The sequence below is a fragment of the Bos indicus x Bos taurus genome, chromosome 15 (genome assembly GCF_003369695.1).
Source record: "Bos indicus x Bos taurus breed Angus x Brahman F1 hybrid chromosome 15, Bos_hybrid_MaternalHap_v2.0, whole genome shotgun sequence".
Classification (NCBI taxonomy): domain Eukaryota; kingdom Metazoa; phylum Chordata; class Mammalia; order Artiodactyla; family Bovidae; genus Bos; species Bos indicus x Bos taurus.
This window is the reverse complement of record NC_040090.1, coordinates 19,333,827-19,355,259: the sequence shown is the minus strand read 5'-3', so window position 1 is coordinate 19,355,259 and position 21,433 is coordinate 19,333,827. Positions and strand designations below refer to the sequence as shown.

Genomic DNA, 21,433 nt, shown 5'->3' with positions numbered 1-21,433 from the left:
CAAGGCTCTAGAGCACAGGCACAGTCACGGTGCACAGGCTTAGATGCTCTGTGGCATGTGGGATCTTCCTGCATCAGGGATCCAACCCATGTCTCCTGCATTGGCAGGTGGATTCTTTACCACTCAGCCGCCAGGAAAGCCCAGCTCATGTTCTTTTTGACTGCTGTGACTGTCAGTGAAACACCAGACTCCACTGGTCCTCTGTCCTTGTCTAGTCCTTATCTGTTGTTGCATGATCTGCAGTGACTAGGCACAAATGTCCACCAGATAGCCCAAGGTAAGCCTTATTCAGGAAAAGAGAGTATTTTGATGATCTAGGTTCAATAGTATTTCAGTTCTGGAAATAGGGGAAAATATCTTTCTTTCCAAGTGTTATATTCATCTATAACAGCACAATGACATGGTGGGCCTGGGACTCAAGTGTTCAAGCTCTTCCCTCACACAGCTCATTTTGTTCACAAACATGGGTTAGAAGCACTGCTGCTGCTGCTGCTAAGTCACTTCAGTTGTGTCCGACTCTGTGCGACCCCATAGACGGCAGCCCACCAGACTCCCCCGTTCCTGGGATTCTCCAGGCAAGAACACTGGAGTGGGTTGCCATTTCCTTCTCCAATGCATGAAAGTGAAAAGTGAAAGTGAAGTCTCTCAGTGGTGTCCAACTCTTAGTGACCCCACGGACCACAGCCTACCAGGCTGCTGGTAGGTGTCAAAAATTGCTTACATTTCCCTGGGGCAAAACGTTAATGCTTTTATGAATTGAGTTCAGTTCAGTTTAGTCACTCGTGTCTGACTCTTGGTGACCCCATGGACTGCAGCATGCCAGGCCTCCCTGTCCATCACCAACTCCCAGAGTCTACCCAAACTCATGTCCATTGAGTTGGTGATGCCATCCAACCATCTCATCCTCTGTTGTCCCCTCCTCTTCCTGCCCTCAATCTTTTCCAGCATCAGGTCTTTTCAAATAAGTCAGTTCTTCGCATTAGGTGGTCAAAGTATTGGAGTTTCAGCTTCAACATTAGTCCTTCCATTGAATATCCAGAACTGATTTTTCTTTAGGATGGACTGGTTGGATCTCCTTGCAGTCCAAGGGACTCTCAAGAGTCTTCTCCAACACCACACTTCAAAAGCATCAATTTTTCAGCGCTCAGCCTTCTTCACAGTCCAACTCTCACATTCATACATGACTACTCGAAAAACCATAGCCTTGACTAGATGGACCTTTGTTGGCAAAGTAATGTCTCTGCTTTTTAATATGCTGTCTGGATTGGTCATAACTTTCCTTCCAAGGAGTAAGCGTCTTTTAATTTCATGGCTGCAGTCACCATCTGCAGTGATTTTGGAGCCCAAACAAATAAAGTCTGTCACTGTTTCCACTGTTTCCCTATCTATTTGCCATGAAGTGATGGGATTAGATGCCATGATCTTCGTTTTCTGAATGTTGAGCTTTAAGCCAACTTTTTCACTCTCCTCTTTCGCTTTCATCAAGAGGCTCTTTAGTTTTTCACTTTCTGCCATAAGGGTGGTGTCATCTGCATATCTGAGTTATTGATATTTCCCCCAGCAGTCTTGATTCCAGCTTGTGCTTCTTCCAGCCCAGCATTTCTCATGAGGTACTCTGCATATAAGTTAAATAAGCAGGGTGACAATATACAGCCTTGACGTACTCCTTTTCCTATTTGGAACCAATCTGTTGTTCCATGTCCAGTTCTAACTGTTGCTTTCTGACCTGCATACAGATTTCTCAAGAGGCAGGTCAGGTGGTCTGGTATTCCCATCTCTTTCAGAATTTGCCAGTTTATTGTGACTTATGAATTAGTGTATGCAAATTGATTTGTTCCTGCTCAAGTTTACTCCTGTAACATTTAAGGCCTAAATGCAAAGGGTGTCACCAGAGGCTGGCAGTGTGACGTCCAATGCTAATCAGGATGCACTTGAAGCTAAGGAGTTAGTTTAAGGGTCTACTTATTTCTGAGAAGTATTATATAAGTTTAAAGTGTACAGCTTAATGAGTTGGCTTACAAACATCATGAAATGATGATTTTAGTGAATAACCATCATCTCATATAGGCACAAAATTAAAGAAATAAAAGACAAATTTCTTTCCTTGTGATGAATATTCTTAGGATTTACTCTCTTTCATGGATAACATACAGAAGTGTTAATTATGTTTATCATATTGTACATTACATCCCTAGTACTTATAACTGTAAATTTGTACCTTTCAACTGCCTTCAAATAATTCCCCCTCCCCCCAAATCTCTGCCTCTGGTAACCACAAATTTGATGACTTTTTCTTTTCCTTTTTTTTGGCCATGCTGTGAGGCATGTGGGATCTTAGTTCCATAACCAGGGATTGAACTCATGTCCCCTGCATTGGGAGCATGGAGTCTTAACCACTGGACCATCAGGGAAGTCCCTTTAAGTTTTTTTCTCCAAGTTTGTTTTTGAAATACAGTTGACCTACAACACTATACTAATTCTTGTATACAACATAGTGATTTGATATTTCTTTCAAATATATATATCTTTCAAATATATGATATACCTTTCAAAGTGATCAACAAGAAACTCATTTTTAACCAAAATGTTCCTGTCACCTTCTAGTTCCTATCTTTGGTAGGCTGTCTGATAATTAACTCACAGGAGAATCCCAGAAGCTATCACTTCCTAACTCCTCATATCTCATCAGCCACTAATCCTTCCTTGATGATTCTATCTATGAATATCCTTAGAATTCAGCTCTGACATTGTTTTAGTTCAAGCCTTTATCTGTTCTCTTATCTTCTAATCAGTTCCTGCAGGTCATATTGTCTCAACTTCCAATCCAACCTCCATGCTGCATTCACTGATCTTTCTGAAACATGAATGGCCCCACCTCTGTTCTCTTTAAAACTTTTTAATTAACACCCAGTGCCTATTGCAAGGATAGGATTCTTAATCCGAGAAGCATGAAGTGAAGTCCAAATGAATGGGCATCAGAGGAACTGTGGATTATATACATATTTTATGTGTGCATTTTCCCAATGAGATGGCCCATTTTAATCAGAACTTTAGGGGAATATATTTCCATAGAAAAGCTAAGACCTACAGTTTGAGCTCAAGTTGTTTAGCTGAGATGAAAGGTTTTTTCATGACCTGGCCAGTCTTACCATCTGTATCTCCCTCCTGCCATCTCTCCCCAGTTCTACTCCAACCATATAGAACTGCTATGATTCCTAAAACATACTATATGACTTTATGCCTCCATGTGCTTTTGAGCAAAGGTCCGTCTAGTCAAGGCTATGGTTTTTCCAGTAGTCATGTATGGGTGTGAGAGTTGGACTGTGAAGACAGCTGAGCGCCGAAGAATTGATGCTTTTGAACTGTGGTGTTGGAGAAGACTCTTGAGAGTCCCTTGAACTGCAAGGAGATCCAACCAGTCCATCCAAAAGATCAGTCCTGAGTGTTCATTGGAATGACTGATGTTGAAGCTGAAACTCCAATACTTTGGCCACCTGATGCGAAGAGCTGACTTATTTGAAAAGACTCTGATGCTGGGAAAGATTGAAGGTGGGAGGAGAAGGGGATAACAGAGGATGAGATGGTTGGATGGCATCACCAACTCAGTGGACATGAGTTTGGGTAGACTCTGGGAGTTGGTGATGGACAGGGAGGTCTGGCATGCTGCAGTCCATGGGGTCACCAAGAGTCAGACACGACTGAGTGACTGAACCGAACTGAACTGAACTGTGCTTTTAAGCATGTCGATCTCTTTGCAATGTCTTTCCTCTTTCCTTTATCAACTTTTGTCTGCTTGTAAAATTTATCTTTCAAATCCAGCTCTGGCAACATTTCCAGACAGCCTTCCCTGGTTCACTCCTACAAAGAGTTAACCAATCCCAGTTATGAGCCACCTTTCTTTGATATACAGGCATCCAGTTTTGCCTGTATTTTTTATCATAAAAAATGGAAATATTTTAAGGAGACATTTTTTATGCTATATAACATACCTGCAGAAGTGATCAAACCATAAACATGTAGCAGCTCAATAATTTTTACAAAGTGAATTTTACCTGTGTAACTACACCTATGATCAAGAACTAGAACATTTCCAGGACCCCCAAAGCCCCTCTTTTGCTTCATCCTAGTCATTGCTGCTGCTGCTGCTAAGTTGCTTCAGCCGTGTCCAACTCTGTGTGACCCCATAGACGGCAGCCCACCAGGTTTCCCCGTCCCTGGGATTCTCCAGGCAAGAACATTGGAGTGGGGTGCCATTTCCTCTTCCAATGCATGAAAGTGAAAAGTGAAAGTGAAGTCGCTCATTTGTGTCCGACTCTTTACAACCCTATGGACTGCAGCCTACCAGGCTCCTCCATCCATAGGATTCTCCAGGCAAGAGTACTGGAGTGGGGTGCCACTGCCTTCTCCGATCTTAGTCATTACTTAACCCCAAATATAACCACTGTTCTGATTTCTTTTCATCACAAATTAGCGTGCCCATTTAAAAAAGTCTCATACTCTTGTATCTAGTTTCCTTGATTCAACATTCTGGATATTAGACTGGTCCATGTTGTTTCTAATGGAGGTGGCTTGTTGATTTTCAGGGCTGTATAGCACTTCTTTGTATGAATATACCACTTATATAGCCTTTTTCATTATTGATGGACATTTGAATTGTTTCCATTTTTAGTTAGTAAGACCAATGTTGCTCTGAACATTCTTGATCATGTCTTTCAGTTACCATATATATGCATTTCTATTAGGTGTATGTCAAAAAGTGAATTTTCTCCTTTAAAGGGTATGTGAATATGCAGCATTAGGAGACACTGCCAAATACTGTTCTAAAATGGTGAGGTCAATGCATATTCCTGTTAATATTGTATAAGTATTCCAGTTTCTCTACATTCTCATCATTATTCATCCATTTCAGTTTCCAAATTTTAGCCACTTTAGTGAAAGTATAGTAGTACCATGAGATATATTACACTTTTATCTCTTTATATGTCTGTCTACACATTCCCCTTTTTTTCTATCCTTTTCAATCCTACTTTCCTTGAGGTCATGAGACTATGTCTCATTCAGCATTGTGTGTTAACATGGACGGTTTCTGGCACACGCAAAGTACTAAGGAAGTGTTTCCTGAGTGACTACACTGTTTTCTGAGAAGTAATAAGGATCTGAGAAGACTTTCAAATGCCAAAATCAAGTTTTTAGGTAACCATCCATCTACTCTGCCTAAGTTTAAGTCGAGTGCTAATCATCATACGTGTTTGAGTGTCTGTCCACTGCCAGGACTATTCTTCTGGTACTTTCTCAAGGATTCCCTAGCTAGGTACTTTATAGCATTGGCCAGGAATGTAAATACCAGAACTGTGACAGTTCTAAACACAGAGTTAAAAGAGAGCTTGAAAATTGAAAATACAACTGTATTTTCCCTGCTTTCTGGCAAAATCTGAGCCAACCAAAGCAGGGAAGAAGCTCTTCTTGTTTAAAGATACCCAATGAAGCCAATCAAACCCACAATGAGATACCACTTCTCACTGAGACACATTCACTAGGATGACTATAATAAAAAGGATGGATGATAGCAAATATTGGCAAGGATTGGAGAAATTGGAAATTTCAACCAGACACGTAAGAGCGTAAAATGATGTGGCTGCTTTGGAAATCAGTTTGGTAATTGCTCAGAAAGTTAAAGGTAGAGTTACCAGAAGACCCAGAAATTGTACTCTACGTATATACCTAGAGAATTGAAAGTATGTTCACATAAAAACTTGTATGTGAATGCTCACAGCAGCATTATTCATAATAACCAAAGAGTGGAAATAAGCCAAATGTGCATCAGCTAATGAGTGATTAAACAAATTGTTATATGTACATACAATGGAAAATCATTCAGCCATTAAAAGGAATGAAATGCATGCTACAACATGAATGAATCTTGAAAATATTGTGCTAAGTGAAATAAATGAGACACAAGGCTGCATATTGTATGTGTGCTAAGTCACTTTAGTCATGTCCGACTCCTCGCGACCCCATGGACTGTAGCCTACCAGGCTTCTCTGTCCATGGGGTTTTCCAGGCAAGAATACTGGAGTGGGTTGCCATTTCCTCCTCCAGGGGATCTTCCCAACCCATGGATCAAACCAGCGTCTCTTAGTTCTCCTACATTGGCAGGCAGGTTCTTTACTACTAGCACCACCTGGGAAAGTGAAAATCGCTCAGTCATGTCTTACTCTGTGACCTCCATGGGCTGTACAGTCCATGGCATTCTCAAAGCCAGAATACTGGAGGGGGTAGCCTTTTCCTTCTCCAGGGGATCTTCCCAAGCCTGGGATCGAACCCAGGTCTCCCGCATTATAGGCAGATTCTTTAACCCAGCTGAGCCACCAGGGAAGCCCAGCACCACCCACGAAGCCCCACCTATATTGTATGGTCCCATCTATATAGAATATCCCAAAAAGGCAAATCCATACAAACAAATTAGTAGTAGCCAGGGGCTGGAGGAAGGGAAAATGGGGAATGATCACTTATGAGTACATGCTACCTTTAGAGTAATACAAATACATTAAAATTGGATAATGATGATTGCATCACTTTGTGAATACACAAAAAACTACTGAACTGTACACTTGAACAGGGTGACTTATATGGTGTTTTAATTACACCTCAATATAGCTATTATACAACACATTAAATTTTTTTGCATATTTTACTTATTTGAATCATTTGTATAAACTTCTGTAATTTAAAAACGTTTAAAAATATATTTATTTGTATTTTTCCTCTTGTGAGGATGTTGCACAAACATATTATCACATTAACACCTCTCCTTTTCCTCTCATCAACCCAGCCTAGAATCCTAAAGCACTGGTGCCTTTCTTTTGTTGGTGGTTATGTTTATAATTAACTAATTTTTGGTTGTGCTGGGTCTTTGTTGCAGTACTTGGGCTTCTCATTGCGGTGGCTACTCCTTGTTGCAGAGCACAGGCTCCATGGGCTTTAGCAGTTGTGGCTCATGGGCCCTACAACACACAGGCTCCAGAAGTTGAGGTACTGGGCTTCATTTGCTTTGAGGCATGTGGAATCTTCCCAGAACAGGGATCGAACCCATGTACCCTGCATCAGCAGGTTGATTCTTATTCACCGTACCACCAAGAAAGTCCTGGTGTCTTTTTTCTTTAGGTGAATGTTAATACTGCATTCATGAAGTGTCACCAGCTCTATCCCAGATGAATGCCAAGGAATGTGATCTTGCAGTAGGACAGTGTAGTGAGCAGCATTTGGTTTATACAAGAGCAGCCTAGGCAAAGGAGGGGCTGGTTCCTTCCCTCAGTGTCCTTTGGAACAGTGGCTTAATGGAGTTTGACTAACCTGTCCAATATCCCCATCTATTTAAAAAATTTTAAAACATTATTTAAAAAAGATTTTATTGGAGTATAGTTGATTTATAATGCTGTTAGTTTCAGGTATACAGCAAATCGAATCAGTTATACACATAACCATTCTTTTTTAGATTCTTTTCCTGCAACATCTATTTTCTTCTCTTCTGGCCTGTTAAAGAGGAAAATACAAAACAAACAGCAGCAGAAACTGTGATATTCTGATATATTAGAATATATTAGAATATATTAGTTATCATTGATGACTTTTAAAAATTTGTTTTTCTTTGCTCCAATCTTTAAAGAAAAAATTCCTCTAATCCTGTGCTTCTCAAAATGTGGTTTCTAGACCCACAGCAGCAGCACTAGAGGACTTGTTAGAAATGAAAATCATGGGCCTGTCCCACATCTGCACCATGCTTCTGACACCGTGGGGGTGAGGCCCCATGAGCCCAGTGTTGGGAAGTCCTCCCAGTGATTCTGAAGCACAGCCCATGCTGTAGTATCACTAAATCGTGCCCCGCCTTTTTTAGCCAGCAGCTTTTCAGTATAATATACAGTAGTAGGCAGTATAGATTTGCTGAGTCACCTCCCTTTCCCTTAACCCTGAGCAGTCCATTCACCACTCTGGATTCTCTCCAGCGAATGTTTCCTCAACACTTTCTCTCCAATCTTGGAATCCGATTGCTCCTTTCTGAATAGAATTTGTGGTGCTTTTCATTGTTTCTGGGGATTGCCAACAATGCCCTACTTAAGAGATCCTCATAGCACTTCCTGGCAAGAAAGATAAGAGGATGTCATGAAAAGAGGTATTTTTGTTTGAATCTTTATGAAACGTTATGAAATATTTTTTTGTGAAAATAAGTGCTCCACTTCAATTCACAAACTTGAATGTGCAAAGGGGAATTTGATTTTTAAAATACATATCCCTAAGTCTCAGATTCTGGGATTTAGATGTACTATCTGGGGTGGAGTCCAGCCTGTCTTCACACTCACAAGTGACCCTGGTGATTCTGAAGGCGGTGGGCCTTGTTGCCTTTGAGAAACACCACACAAAGCAGGAGATTTAGGGTGGGGGTGGGGCTTCCAGAACTCTCCCCTTTGCAAAGTTGACACTCACTGGAAAATTCTACAGTTAAAAAAAAAAAAGTAACACAGGACATATACCTTTTCAGGACCTTTTCCATATCTTTAGTGACTTAATGTTTAAGAAATCTTTTAGTCAAGTTCTTTGGCTCTTAAGATTAAAAAAAAAAATTAACACCTGAAAAGTAAACCATTAATGTAGCAGCTGTTTGATGTGAAAGTTATTCTTGAATAATACATATCCTGACCAGTTGTAGAAACTATCCTGAATAAAGTACCTTTATTCTATACTTATATTCTCTTAATAACTTTGAGACATGGAAAGTTATATTCCTTCTAAAGTTTGTGTGGCAGTTGTCACTGTGAAGGATATTCTTTTTCTTAGATTATTGTTCAAAGTGGATCGTATATATCAATATTAGTGGGTGAAATGAATACAGTCTGAAAGAGACCATGATTATGCCTCAATTGCTAGGATTCAAGGTGATTATCTGTTCCCAGTTTAGCGTTACATCCTTTCACACTTTCTAAGGATTTTTTTCTGCCAATGTCATTTCAATATTTTTACTTGTAAAGCACTGCAAAAACGACTGCATTTTAAGTCTCATAAAATAGAACAGAGTTGCCAACCTCCCCATTATTGGCATTTGGACTGATAATACTGCGGGATATTCAGAAGCATCCGTGGGCTCCACCCACTAGATGTCAGTAGCACCTCCACCTCAAGCTGTGACAACTTATACTCCAGACATTGCCAAATATCTTTAGGGGGGCAATATTACAAGTTGAGAACCATTGAAATAGAAACATCAAGTTAAAAGAATGTACAATTCACTTAAGTAGCCATACAGAATATTTTAATGCCCGTGGTCAAAGTATTTTTGCTTTTATGTTGAAAACAGTGTCGCGTCTAGGAGTGTTCAATAAGAAACAACACTATTTTGTGAAATCTGAAAAAACTATTCTGGACACATTGTACCTCTGTTAAATAAGAAGCGGATTTTGAAACATAACATTACAATTAAGAAAAAGCGGACATCAGAAAATGTAAGTGGAAAAGAAGATTATCACAATAGAAGAGGGAAAAGAGCAGTATGGACCAGTGATAGCAATGTTGCAGTGATACAATGACATACTAGTAGGCAATACTTATTGACAAAATATTTGTGCCAGGCATGTTATTGCTTCTGCAGATACAGAGATGAAAATGTTTTCTTCCATTGAAGAGCTCAGAGTTCAGGGACACAGACAAATTGTATTATCACAAAAAAAGAATGTACTGCAAAAATTATGATAGAAATGTCTACTTCTGACTTGTAATAAGATGACTGAAAAATAAGAATCCTAGCTGTGTGAGCAGGGTGGTTCACACTTGGCCAGGTTTCCGTCAACTTGACACAGAAAATCAGTTAAAATAATTCAGACAAAAGTTCTCTTCTGCAACAAAGAAGCTTGAAACATTAGCTTACTGGGTGATGTGAGTTGAAGCAGCTGAACTATTTTGCCAAAATGATCAGGGTAAGTGGTTCAATTATTCACTTCTCTAGACTGTGGAGATGTCAGAGTGCTATTGTCTAATGAATTAAACAAATGAACTTCAACTTGGGAGATTTGTGTTTTTAAAACATATTAATATTGGGTATAACTTTAATACCAGGGTTTTTGGAGAAAGTATTTCCATTTATAGACATATTCTGCTCTCCCACTGGCTTACCGGGAAAACCCTTTAATTTTCCTATTTCTTCAGTGATACTATAACTCCAAGTACCACGTGGCTCTTCAGCAGAAGAAAAGGCAAAAAGACAAAGTATTAAAAATTCACATAAATGTAGCTTCAGTTGCCTTTTTGGCAGGTGGGATATAGGCAAATTTGGTTTGCTGGGATGGTGGCTTTGGGCTGAGTGAGGTTAAAGACACTGCTTTATCTTTCTGGACCTGCTGACCTGAATAAACAACTACAAGAATGTCAGAAAACCAAGGACATGGGACTGGGATAACACTGTTGGAAGTGAGAACACAACAGCTATTATGTCTACCAAGTATTTCTGGTTCACCTGGCTTCCTTTTGGGCATCTGATAGGATAGCATCTCTTGGTTGGATGGGGTCATGTGATTCTTTTTAGCTAATGAGGTGTGAGCACACAGGACCCAAGTCTACTCTCTGGAGTATCCAACTGCTTGAGAAACCCTCAAGCTCTTTCTCCTCGTAGCATGCTGCTGCTGCTGCTGCTAAGTCGCTTCAGTCGTGTCCGACTCTGTGCGACCCCAGAGACGGCAGCCCACCAGGCTCCCCCGTCCCTGGGATTCTCCAGGCAAGAACACTGGAGTGGGTTGCCATTTCCTTCTCCTCGTGGCATAGTAATTAGCAATAGTTGAGACATGGTTTCTCTATCAGCTTGAATCTGAGTGCTGTGAGCAGAGCCCTCTGCTGAACCATGATGGGTATGGGTCATTTGTTTTAAGCCAGAGTTTGGAAAAGTTCTTCTGTAAAGGATGAGACAGTATTTTAGGTTTTGCACGTCATAATGTCTCTATCACTATTCCTCTACTCTGCGGTTCTGTGGCATGAGGCCGTAAAAAAATATGTACAAGAATGGATGTGGCTGTGTCCCCCACCTCCCCAAACTATTTACAAAAGCAGACAGAGGGCCACTTGGTTCAGGGACTATAGTTTGCAGATCCCTATTTTAAGTCACAGTTTTCAGGACTATTCAGTCAGTCAGTTCAGTCGCTTAGTCGTGTCCGACTCTTTGCGACCGCATGAATTGCAGCACGCCAGGCCTCTCTGTCCATCACCAACTCCCGGAGTTCACTCAAACTCACGTCCATCGAGTCGGTGATGCCATCCAGCCATCTCTTCCTCTGTCGTCCCCTTCTCCTCCTGCCCCCAATCCCGCCCAGCATCAGAGTCTTTTCCAATGAGTCAACTCTTCGCATGAGGTGGCCAAAGTATTGGAGTTTCAGCTTTAGCATCATTCCTTCCAAAGAACACCCAGGACTGATCTCCTTTAGAATGGACTGGTTGGATCTCCTTGCAGTCCAAGGGACTCTCAAGAGTCTTCTCAAACACCACAGTTCAAAAGCATCAATTCTTCGGCGCTCAGCTTTCTTCACAGTCCAACTCTCACATCCGTACATGACTACTGGAAAAACCATAGCCTCGACTAGACGGACCTTTGTTGGCAAAGTAATGTCTCTGCTTTTGAATATGCTATCTAGGTTGGTCATAACTTTCCTTCCAAGGAGAAGCGTCTTCAGGACTGTTACTGCAGCATAATAACCTAGCCTATCATGATATCCTGTGGGCTGAGATGAATCCCCAAATGACAGTCTTTATCATGTGTTGTCATCTATCCTCTTTCAACAATCCACTTTCTCTTTTCTTGAAGCCTAATTTAACTGACCAGTCTCTTCATGTTCTTGTAACTGCTATTTCATAATGTGCCAAAGAAAAGCAGAAAAGGCGTTTCCTTCTTAATACCTAATCACAAGACCTCTTCAGCTCAAACCTGAATCACCAAATGTCTCCAAGGCACTGGTTCTCATATTTTAGCAGGTATCAGAATCACCCAGAGGGCACAGATTGCTGGGTTTTACCTTAAGTTTTTGATTTTATAGGTTTGGGAAGAATTTGTCTAGTAGTTCATGTCTGATCTTAAAGGCAACAATCAAGTTCTAATAAAGCAGTAAAAAACTTTTAGATTTCACTGGGCATACAAATTGGCTGAAAAGCTTGTTAAAATGCAGATTACCTCTGCAGATTTGGGGTGGGGCCTGAGATTTTGATAGTGATAGTGGCCAGGCTGAGGACACTAATTGCTGCAAGAAGCTAAAAGATTCTTCCTTTATAGCACTTAGCATAGTGTTTATATTAGAGCCAAGCACAGTTCTGTGCTTAAGTCTTGAATAACCTCAGGTCAACTTTGACTTCACTCACACCTAATGAGTTAGCAAATCCTTTTGGTTCTGCTATCATAATGTATTTATAAAGCATCCAACCACTTGTCACCACCTTTACTGTAACACCCTGACCTTGGCCACCACCATCTCTGGACTGGATTATTTCAACAGTCTCTTAATTGGGCTCCCAGCCTCCGTTCTTGCTCCACCCTCCCTCTCACTTATCCCATTTACTGTAAATTCTTTACATAGCAGCAAGAGGGTTTCTTTAAAACCCAGGTTGATTAGGTTACTCCCTTGTTTAAGACTATGCACACAGTGACTCCCCATTTCATTCAGCAAAAGCCAAAGTGCTCAGTGGTCTATCAGACTTTACCTGCTGGCTCTCTTTTATATCTTAGACTTCATCTCCTACTCTGCTCTTGCCACTCTGGCCTCCTTGCTGTTCCTTGAACCCACCAAACACACTCCCATCTCAGACCCTGGCACATGGCTTTCCCTCTACCTGGAAAATTCTTCCTCCAAGATAAGTGAGTGACCTTTTTCCTTCAGTTTTGGCTCAAATGTCACTAACGCTTTTCCTGACCAGCTTTTTTTTCCTCTACCTCTTCACTCTGATATCTCCTCCTGACTTAGAATGAAGCTCCATGCACATAGAAATTGTTTACAATCCCTAGCGTTAAAGAGTTCCTAAGGCATAGTAAGGTGCCCTATAAATATTTGAATGAATAGACAACAGACTGCAACTAACTGGAATATCTTGAGGATGTAGGCTGCTGCTTCTCCAGGCTCCCTCAGGATACACGTTGCCAACCAGTATTACTCATTTTATTCTCCAGTAAACAGTGGGTTTGGTAGCATCCTTTCCTAAATCCTTTTCTTGGAATTTAAATAATAAACTGGGTCATTTACTGTTGTCATACATTGTGTTGCTGAATTTTCCACTGCTTAAATTCCTTTTAATACATTTTCCTCCAGCATTTGGCCTTTCTTTTGTTCACCGTCCACAACCTTATTCCAAGGCTGGAATATTTCCCTTGGAGGAAAAAAAGAATCTCATGTTCATTTAACATTCGCTTAAAGTTTTAGGTAAATCTAAAACAAAACGAAAAAAGTCTGATCCATAATACTCAGGCCTATTGGGTACATGTTATCTTAAGACAGCTGAAGATTATTTGTAACATGAGTCCAGAGTTTTATAACTTAAAACCATCCATCTTGCTCATTTCCAGCGCGTTCTACAGAGAACTCCTAGGTTACCAGGTGACTGTGTTGTAGGGGAAGCGGCAACTTCTCTTTAGACCTTTTGAGGTGTGGGTTTGCTCGCTCTGCATATAAAGGAATTCTAGAAGCTGGGATTGCACCACCCACCCCACGCACCCCTTACTTGCAGAAACCTTTTTCTCCCCCCGCGAACCCCCCCGCATAAGGGCTCTCCGTGGGGCAGTTGCCAGCTCCAGATACAGCTGCTTGACACCTATTGTCCCAGTTTGGACGTCCAGCGATTTCGCCTGAAGGACCCTAGCTTCGATTTCGCCCCAAACTCAAGCTACCGCTCCGGCAGCCTCCCTGGGGCCCTGCCGACCTGTACCGGGCGGCCGCCCCTCAGGTCAGGGCCTAGGGCAGGGCGGACCGGCGGCCAGGCGCGTCCTTCCTCGCAGGCGTTCGCGCCGGGCAGCCCGAGCGGCCACGAAGGCCCCCGCCCGCCGCTTCTCCCGCCCCCTCCGCCCCAGAGGGCTGGCTGCCTAAGTCCCTCCCGCTCCCGGCTCTCCGCCTCACTAGCAGCGGCTCTCGGTGCAGCGGGGACCGGGCGCAGCAGCCTGTGCCCACGGAGCGCACGACACTGCTCGGAACGCACCACCACCCTTGTCCCCTCAGCCGCCCACTCGGGATCTCCAGCAGCCTCCGCGCGCGCACGGTGAGCGCCACCCCGGGCGCTGAAGGGGAAGCGGGTCGCTGCCCCGAGTGTCCTTTACCTCCGGATCGTCTGGACCTGCGCAAGGGGCTTGCTCCTCAAGTCTCCTCTTCCCCACCCCCACCCCCGATCATTTCCAGTGCCCTTCACCCTACTCCGCCTCTCAGCCCCGACCTCTCTCTTCCCTCCCTTCCTCGCAGGGAGGCGAGGCCCGGCTCTCCCCAGTGGGGACCGTTGCTCTGGCCGTTGGCGGCCGGCGCTGCGAGGCCCCGCCCCCGGCGCGAGTCTTGGTGCCCCGGGGCCGGTAGGCCGAGCCGGAGGCTCGCGCGGGGGAGGGGCGGGGCGGGGCGGGGGGCGGTGCGAGGCCCGTCCGGGCGCCCCGCTGGCGGGTCGCGCGCGCGCCCGCGGCCCCTTCCTGCCCCGGCGGCGCGCGCCGGCCCCGTCCCCACCCCCACCCGCTCGCGCAGGCTCCCGCCCGCTGCGCGTTTTGTCCCGCGTCTCGCCCCGTCCACCGATTGACTCGCCGCTCTTGTCCTTCCTCCCGCTCTTTCTTCTCTCCCCTTACGGTTTCAAGATGCCTTCGGCCACCAGCCACAGCGGAAGCGGCAGCAAGTCGTCCGGACCGCCACCGCCGTCGGGTTCCTCCGGGAATGAGGCGGGGGCCGGGGCCGCCGCGCCGGCTTCCCAACACCCCATGACCGGCACCGGGGCTGTCCAGACCGAGGCCATGAAGCAGATTCTCGGGGTGATCGACAAGAAACTTCGGAACCTGGAGAAGAAAAAGGTGCCAGGAGCTGGCGGGGAAGGGAGGGTTTGGTGCTCGGACCCTGACTTGCCGCAAGCAGGCTTTACCCTCCCAGCCTCGGACGCTTCCCCTTCGCCCAGGCCCGGCCTCCGCAGTTAAGCGGAGCTTCGAGCCCAGGAAACGGGCTCCGCGGGGAGGTGCTTGTCACCTGATGCGGACGCGGCGCTGGCCCCCAGGCCTCTTTATTACCGTCCTCCCGCAGGGGCCAGGCCTCCGGCCTCGGCGACTGGGTTGTGTGAGGGTGGGGGCCTGTCCCGTCGCCAGGCATTTAACTGTGATGCCCTGCTCTCGCTGGCGGAAGCCCTTTTTCTGTGACGGGTGTCAACGAGGGGAAAGGAAGAGGTCCCGGGGCGGGGGGCGTTCAGGGTCCAACCGACTGCCTCGTGGAGTCGGGGCGGCCTGCGTCCTGGAGCCTTGGGGCCGGTCCGCTCCGTTGCCGCGTACTTGAGGCCTGCGCAGCGGCCCCTCTGCTCCCTCGGGAGGGAAGTGCTTGGGGTTCTTAAACGAGAGTCGCTTTTCCCTCAGGCCCCTCTCAGGCAGGCTTTGGATTTGCTACCCCTGCCCCCCCTCTGACGGGCGCCCCTTCCTCCTTTGTTTCAATTGTCCGGGTGTCCCCCCGAGCCTCACGCTTCACCCGACCCCGAGAAGATTTTCTGCAGCCGCTCTTTGCCCCTTGGGGACGCACTCAAGAGGGCTGGGAGGGAGACTGCACGGGTCGAGACTCGCGGTGGGGTGGGTCCGGGTTGGACGGAGGGGCTCTCTAGGTCTCTGGGCACATGGAGAGCGCGTCTAACATGGCGGCGGCTGCGGGGAGAGGGAAGCGCTGTACGGGAGCTGCATTGTGAGCACAAAGCGAAAGAGGGGGAGGGCAGAGGCCAGGCAGTCGCCCGGCTGGCCTCCCTCGGTCCCCCCTCCAAAAGAAAAATCGAGCCACACCCACAAATTTTGGATTGAATATTTAACCATTCCTAGGTCACACTGTGAGGTTTATCTTCAAGTTGGCCTTTTGTTTTATGCTTTCAGCGCAGGACTGTGCCAGCTCTGTTTAGAGGGACACGTGTGTGTGTGTGTGTGGGCGCGCGCCTGTGTGTGTTTGTGTGTACGTGTAGAGAAAGGGTCTTAGCAGAATGAATAATTCAGCCTTCAGTAAGATTGGAGGTGGAAAGGGAAAACAAATCAGTAGTACAAAAAAAAATGGAGTAGTTACATCTGTAACTATTATGCAAACTTTTGCCTTTTACCTTAAAAAGGAAATAACTTGGTTTCAAACAGTTATAATAAATCATTTAGTAGCTTTTGTTTATCTGCCTCTAGTAAAACATTTATTGTAACATCTTGAATTTTGAAGAAGTTACTTTAAAATGTTTATTTTGCCAGCCACCAAATAGTGTTAAGATGTAATAGTAACTACTTGGCTAAAATTTGGGCTGTAGGAAATAACTTGAAAACTGGTTATATTTAGGCCTTCATTATTTTGATCGCTTGTTTAATGATTCATTTTACATTTTTCGGGGGAGTTTTAAAGCATTTTTAGAGTTTTAAAGACTGTCTTCTATGTTTGGAAATTTACTTGAACTTTATTTGAAATTGAGAGATGTGCTAGTTGTGGATTTCTACCTTTTGCTGATCCTTTATTTTGATTAAATAAGTGTGATTTATTATAACTTTGAAATAATAGTTTTATCAGTGCTACCAAAGCAACAAAAGCATTTTTATTGTTAAGGAGCTACATTCAAGTATGTAATAAGATAAGCGTGCTCCAGACCAGTGTCGTTTGTCTGCCATCTTTGTAAACTGTATTTGAAATTGAGACTTAACTACATTATAAAAACCTCTTAATTCAGTAAATAACCCTGTCAATCTGGTATTTAATACCCAAATGAAGAACAGTATTAATGATGTAATATTTTAAGACATCTTAATATAGATACTTATGTTTTAATGACTGAAAAGTGATTCTTGAAAGATATAATATAAAGTCATGCACTGATTACCACATAACTTGGTTGTGAGGTAGGTTGGATTCTAGTGTTCAAGTGTATCTGAAAAAATTAGTAAGCTAGTTTTATGAACCCTATGAGGGCCTGAGCTGTGACAGGTCTTTCCTGTGTATAGGTTTGTAGTACTATACATTGCCTACCCCCTTTCCCCCAATTATAAAGGAGAAAATAATGTAGTTATAATTACAGAGATTATAGACAAGGCTAGCAAGTAGTGAAAAATTCCCTTGTAATGATGGAGATTTAGTACACTACACAAAGCAACAAATGCTTTTCTGTCTTTTTTCCCTGTCTTCCCAGTGTTAGGGTGCTAGGTAGCAGAAAGGTCAAATTTCAGTTACATGAGGCTTTTTGGTAACTCAGAGACTGAGCTACCTACTTGTTAAATAGTTGAGTTGGTAGTACCAATGTTGTGACTTACTATTAAAACTGTAGGTTTTAATTTTTGAGAAACTCGGGGCATTCGGGTTTTCCTCTATAATTTAATCACATCTAGTTTCTAGTTTAAATATAAATTTTCTATAGATGATTACTGTATGAATGGATTTAACTAGGATCCATTTTTTAATAGTGTTTCTAATACACCTAAAGTAGGATTTACGTTACAAATCAGTTTTCAGTCTTCAGCTTCTTGAGCAAGTTAGATTTGAGTCGTATTTTAGTTTTGACCTTTTCATAGGTGCCTTCTGGACAAAATGCCTTTTTCCAGGGATTCTGAAATTAAGTATCCCGATAAAAATTAATGCTTGATAGGTAATACCACAAGACATAGAGAATTGAAATAATGTTATTATACTTCAATGAAAAAACAAAGTTATTTAGAGGAAAGCTAAGCATCTGTTCAGTGAGAATGCATACTTTGATGAAATATGATCCTATTATGTAATGCAACTAAGTGGCCTGGTGGTTTTTTGAAATTTGGGCTTTTAAACTGTGTGAGTGTTCAGCAAAGAGAAGAAACACAGCTATAATAAACAGAATCGTGTCAAATTCCATTTACCAGTCTTTCAACTGATTAAAGCACAAGTGACAATGAACTGAGTGATTGTCTAGTTCATCAATTGGCATAGAACTGGGCCCTAGGCTATGCAAGATGATATTTTGAAACCAAGTCTTAATTTTAACTTAAGGTGGTGGGTTTAGTCACTAAGTTGTGTACAACCCTTGCAACCTCATGGACTGTAGCCTGCCAGGCTCCTCTGTTTATGAGATTTTCCAGGCAAGAATACTGGAGTGGATTGCCATTTCCTCCTTCAGGGGATCTTCCAGACTCAGGAATTGAACCCTGGTCTCCTGCATTGCAGGCAGATTCTTTACCAACTAAACTACCAGGGAAGCTGCTTTAACTCAAGGGGGAGCTCTTTTATATGGTAACAGGTAATCATTTTTGAGATAGAATAAAGGATGTTTTAATAGATGACATTTAAAATTGTTAAACTCCATTGCAAGTATAGTAAGTTTAGACAGTAGTGAGTTTGGTAGGTGAAAGATTAATCAGTGCTGTCTAGCAAAATGACCTGGCAGTTTTTAACCAATATGACCAGAAGTGATAGACAAGGATACTGTTTTTCATACCTCCTAAAGTCTTTTTGTTCTGTATTTCTTTGCAGTTCATATTATTCTGAAAAAAGGATTGCTTATTGTTAGGATAACATTTCTTTACAGAGCAATGCAGTGTGCCTCTCTTAAGGATTTTCAGTGCAGGTGTTGTACAGAATTCTCAGTCTTTTGAAATAAAAACGTTATAACTTGTATAAGCAAACCCTTTTCTTGGGGATAACATCTGAAGTTTTTCTTGACAGTTAAAATCTCTGAAGTGCTAGTTTTTCCATTGGTTGCATGGACTATTCCTCTGCAATGCAGAGAGCAAGATTACTTTGTTTTGCATTCACCTTGTCACAGAAGAAAAAGTATAATGCTTAGTTTGTTTCCCTCTGCTTGTCTGGGTGTGCTCTGTGAGTATGTGACATAGAAAAGTATTTAAAAATTGAGTTTGAAAAGAAAATGATGTGAATTATCTCATGTGATGACGCAAATACCTTTTTCTGCAATGAGAGTAGAATCCTAAGTATGATAATAAGAATGTGTTGTTTTAAGCTGGCCATATTTTATTCTAGGATAATTCCTATGTTTGTATCAGAATATTTGTATCAGATATTTATATCAGAATAAGTTTTGTCTGAGTTAGAGGTTAAGCATACAGTTTGTCATAATTTTATGTAATTTCTTAGTTTGTTTAGAACTAGACAAGGACTAACCTAGTACTACTTCATCTTTTAAAAAATTAATATTTGCAAAAGTTTAAACTTAAAAAACAGTGTGGTCTTTTATTATCATACTGTTATAGAATCTTTGAAATATGTTAAGAGCTTAAAGCCATTTTAGAATTTATTCCAGTTCATTTTACAGAGGAAGAAATTGAGGTGCTCATGTGAAATGACCCAGGTTAAAATAGGTGAACTCCAAGGTCTCTCGTAATGTTTTAGAGGGGTTAATTAGAATCTGTAATGCTTTGCAACATAGTGTAGTTTTTCAAGTTACAGCTGATCCTGTGGAACCAAGCCTTTTACTTCAAATAACTGAATTTTATTATTATTTTTAAATTTTTTATGTATTTTTTGGCCACACTGTGACATGCCAAATCTTAGTTCCCAATGGGATCGAACCCTTTCCCCTTGATTTGGGATCATGGAGTCTAAATCACTGGATTGCCAGAGAAGTCCCCCCACATACTTTATTTTATTTTATTTTTTTTTCCCACATACTTTAATTTTAGAGTTTCTTTATTTAGAAAAGGTGAAAGCGAAAGAAAAAGGCTTTTTTATTCTTCTGTAGACCTATATAGTAACATCTCATTGCTAAATTTGTGTTTGTAGGCTGTCTAGGTAATGGCCTCCAGTGACTAGCAGTACAGGTGAAGTTCCATTTAAAGTCTGTCTTCATGCTTGCTTAAGCCCCAGATGCACATTTGCTAGTCTCTACTCAAGCTTGGTATGTTATAGGCCAGAAAATGTGGGGATAACATTACCAGTAGAGAGAAGTAGGAGATGTGTCAATATTTACATCTTAATTCTTGTATTCCAAGTTTCTGGATTTTTTTTTTTTTAATAATTTGTTCCTTTGGGGAGAGGAAATGAATAGTATGTATGCAGTAGAGGAGAATGGGAGGAGTAGCAGAAGAGAAAGTCAGTCAAAGTTGAAATTGTAAGGTGCTTGACTTCTCATCTTTTTATTTCTCCAAGTAGCTGTATACTGGTGCTTTAGTTGGACAGAGTATGAATATAAACACACAGATGACAGAGACCTTACTGCGCCTCTGCTCAATTGCTATTTCTGAGGAAAGAGTAAGGTGTGCTTCTTGACCATGCAGTCTGTTTCCTTTAACTTCTTGTGCTACCCGTTGTCTGTACACTTTCTTTGCATTTTTATATTGTCTTATGTTCTCACCTTATGTATTTTTTCTAATAGGTAGTAAACTGCTGGAGGGCAGAGACTGTTACTAGTATCATACTGTGCCTTGTACATGGCGTATGCTAAATAAATATTTGGTAGATTGACTAAATCATTACATAGCAATACTTGTATTTTCATCAATAAAATCCTGTTAAAATGGATTAATCCATGAGGGGGAAAATGCTTTTTTGTATAGAGCTGTTTACTTGCACTTTTTTTTTTAATTGGGTTTTTTTCCTGAAGGATTTTTTTTTTTTTTTAAAGTGAGAGTTGATGAATAAGCAATTAGAAAACTCCTATCTTAAAATCTAGGTAGTGTAAACAAGATTTGTTAATAGTCTTAGGAAGGAGGACAGATGATTTTTGGTATTTGAACTATTGTAGATTATTAGAAATTTCACTGCATTCCCCTTAATACTCTTATCCAAATACAGAGATAGCTGAAATATACTAATCATTGGGGAAAAAAATTTTTGGTCTCCATTTTAAATGAATTAAAAAGTTCACATCTTTCTATCAATAATTGAAGTCCCTGCTGAGTATATAAACCATTTAGTTGTACCAACTCATTGGCTGAAGCAACTAATAATTCAAAAGACACTTGTTAGATTATCTTTGTCAATTGTTTCTTTCTTTTTTGGATCATTTGTTTTCAAGTTCACAAGCTTTATACTTTATAAGAATATAAATCAAAGTAGGTGATGTTGGAACTCTAAACTTTTTCATTTTCTTACTAAGGTTAGGTGCATTCTTTCATTCAGACTTAACTACATAATTACTGCCATGGACAAGGAATAAGTTTTTATAGGATTGTCTTTTTTCCCCCTCCAGTTGAACAAGTGAAAGTGAAAGTTGCTCAGTCATGTCCGACTCTTAGCGACCCCAAGGATTATATAGTCCATGGAATTCTCTA

At 42.1% G+C, this 21,433-nt stretch overlaps 1 protein-coding gene across 1 annotated transcript in view; it reads left to right on the top strand.

Annotated features, from left to right (window-relative positions):
- The first annotated feature begins 14,072 nt into the window (after positions 1-14,072).
- CAPRIN1 (cell cycle associated protein 1) overlaps positions 14,073-21,433 on the top strand; it is a 37,795-nt gene continuing 30,434 nt past the window's right edge. The window contains exons 1-2 of the mRNA XM_027562694.1: positions 14,073-14,265; positions 14,837-15,046. Coding sequence (XP_027418495.1) covers positions 14,837-15,046 — 210 coding nt within the window. The 5' untranslated portion in view covers positions 14,073-14,265. The remainder of the gene's footprint in view (positions 14,266-14,836; positions 15,047-21,433) is intronic.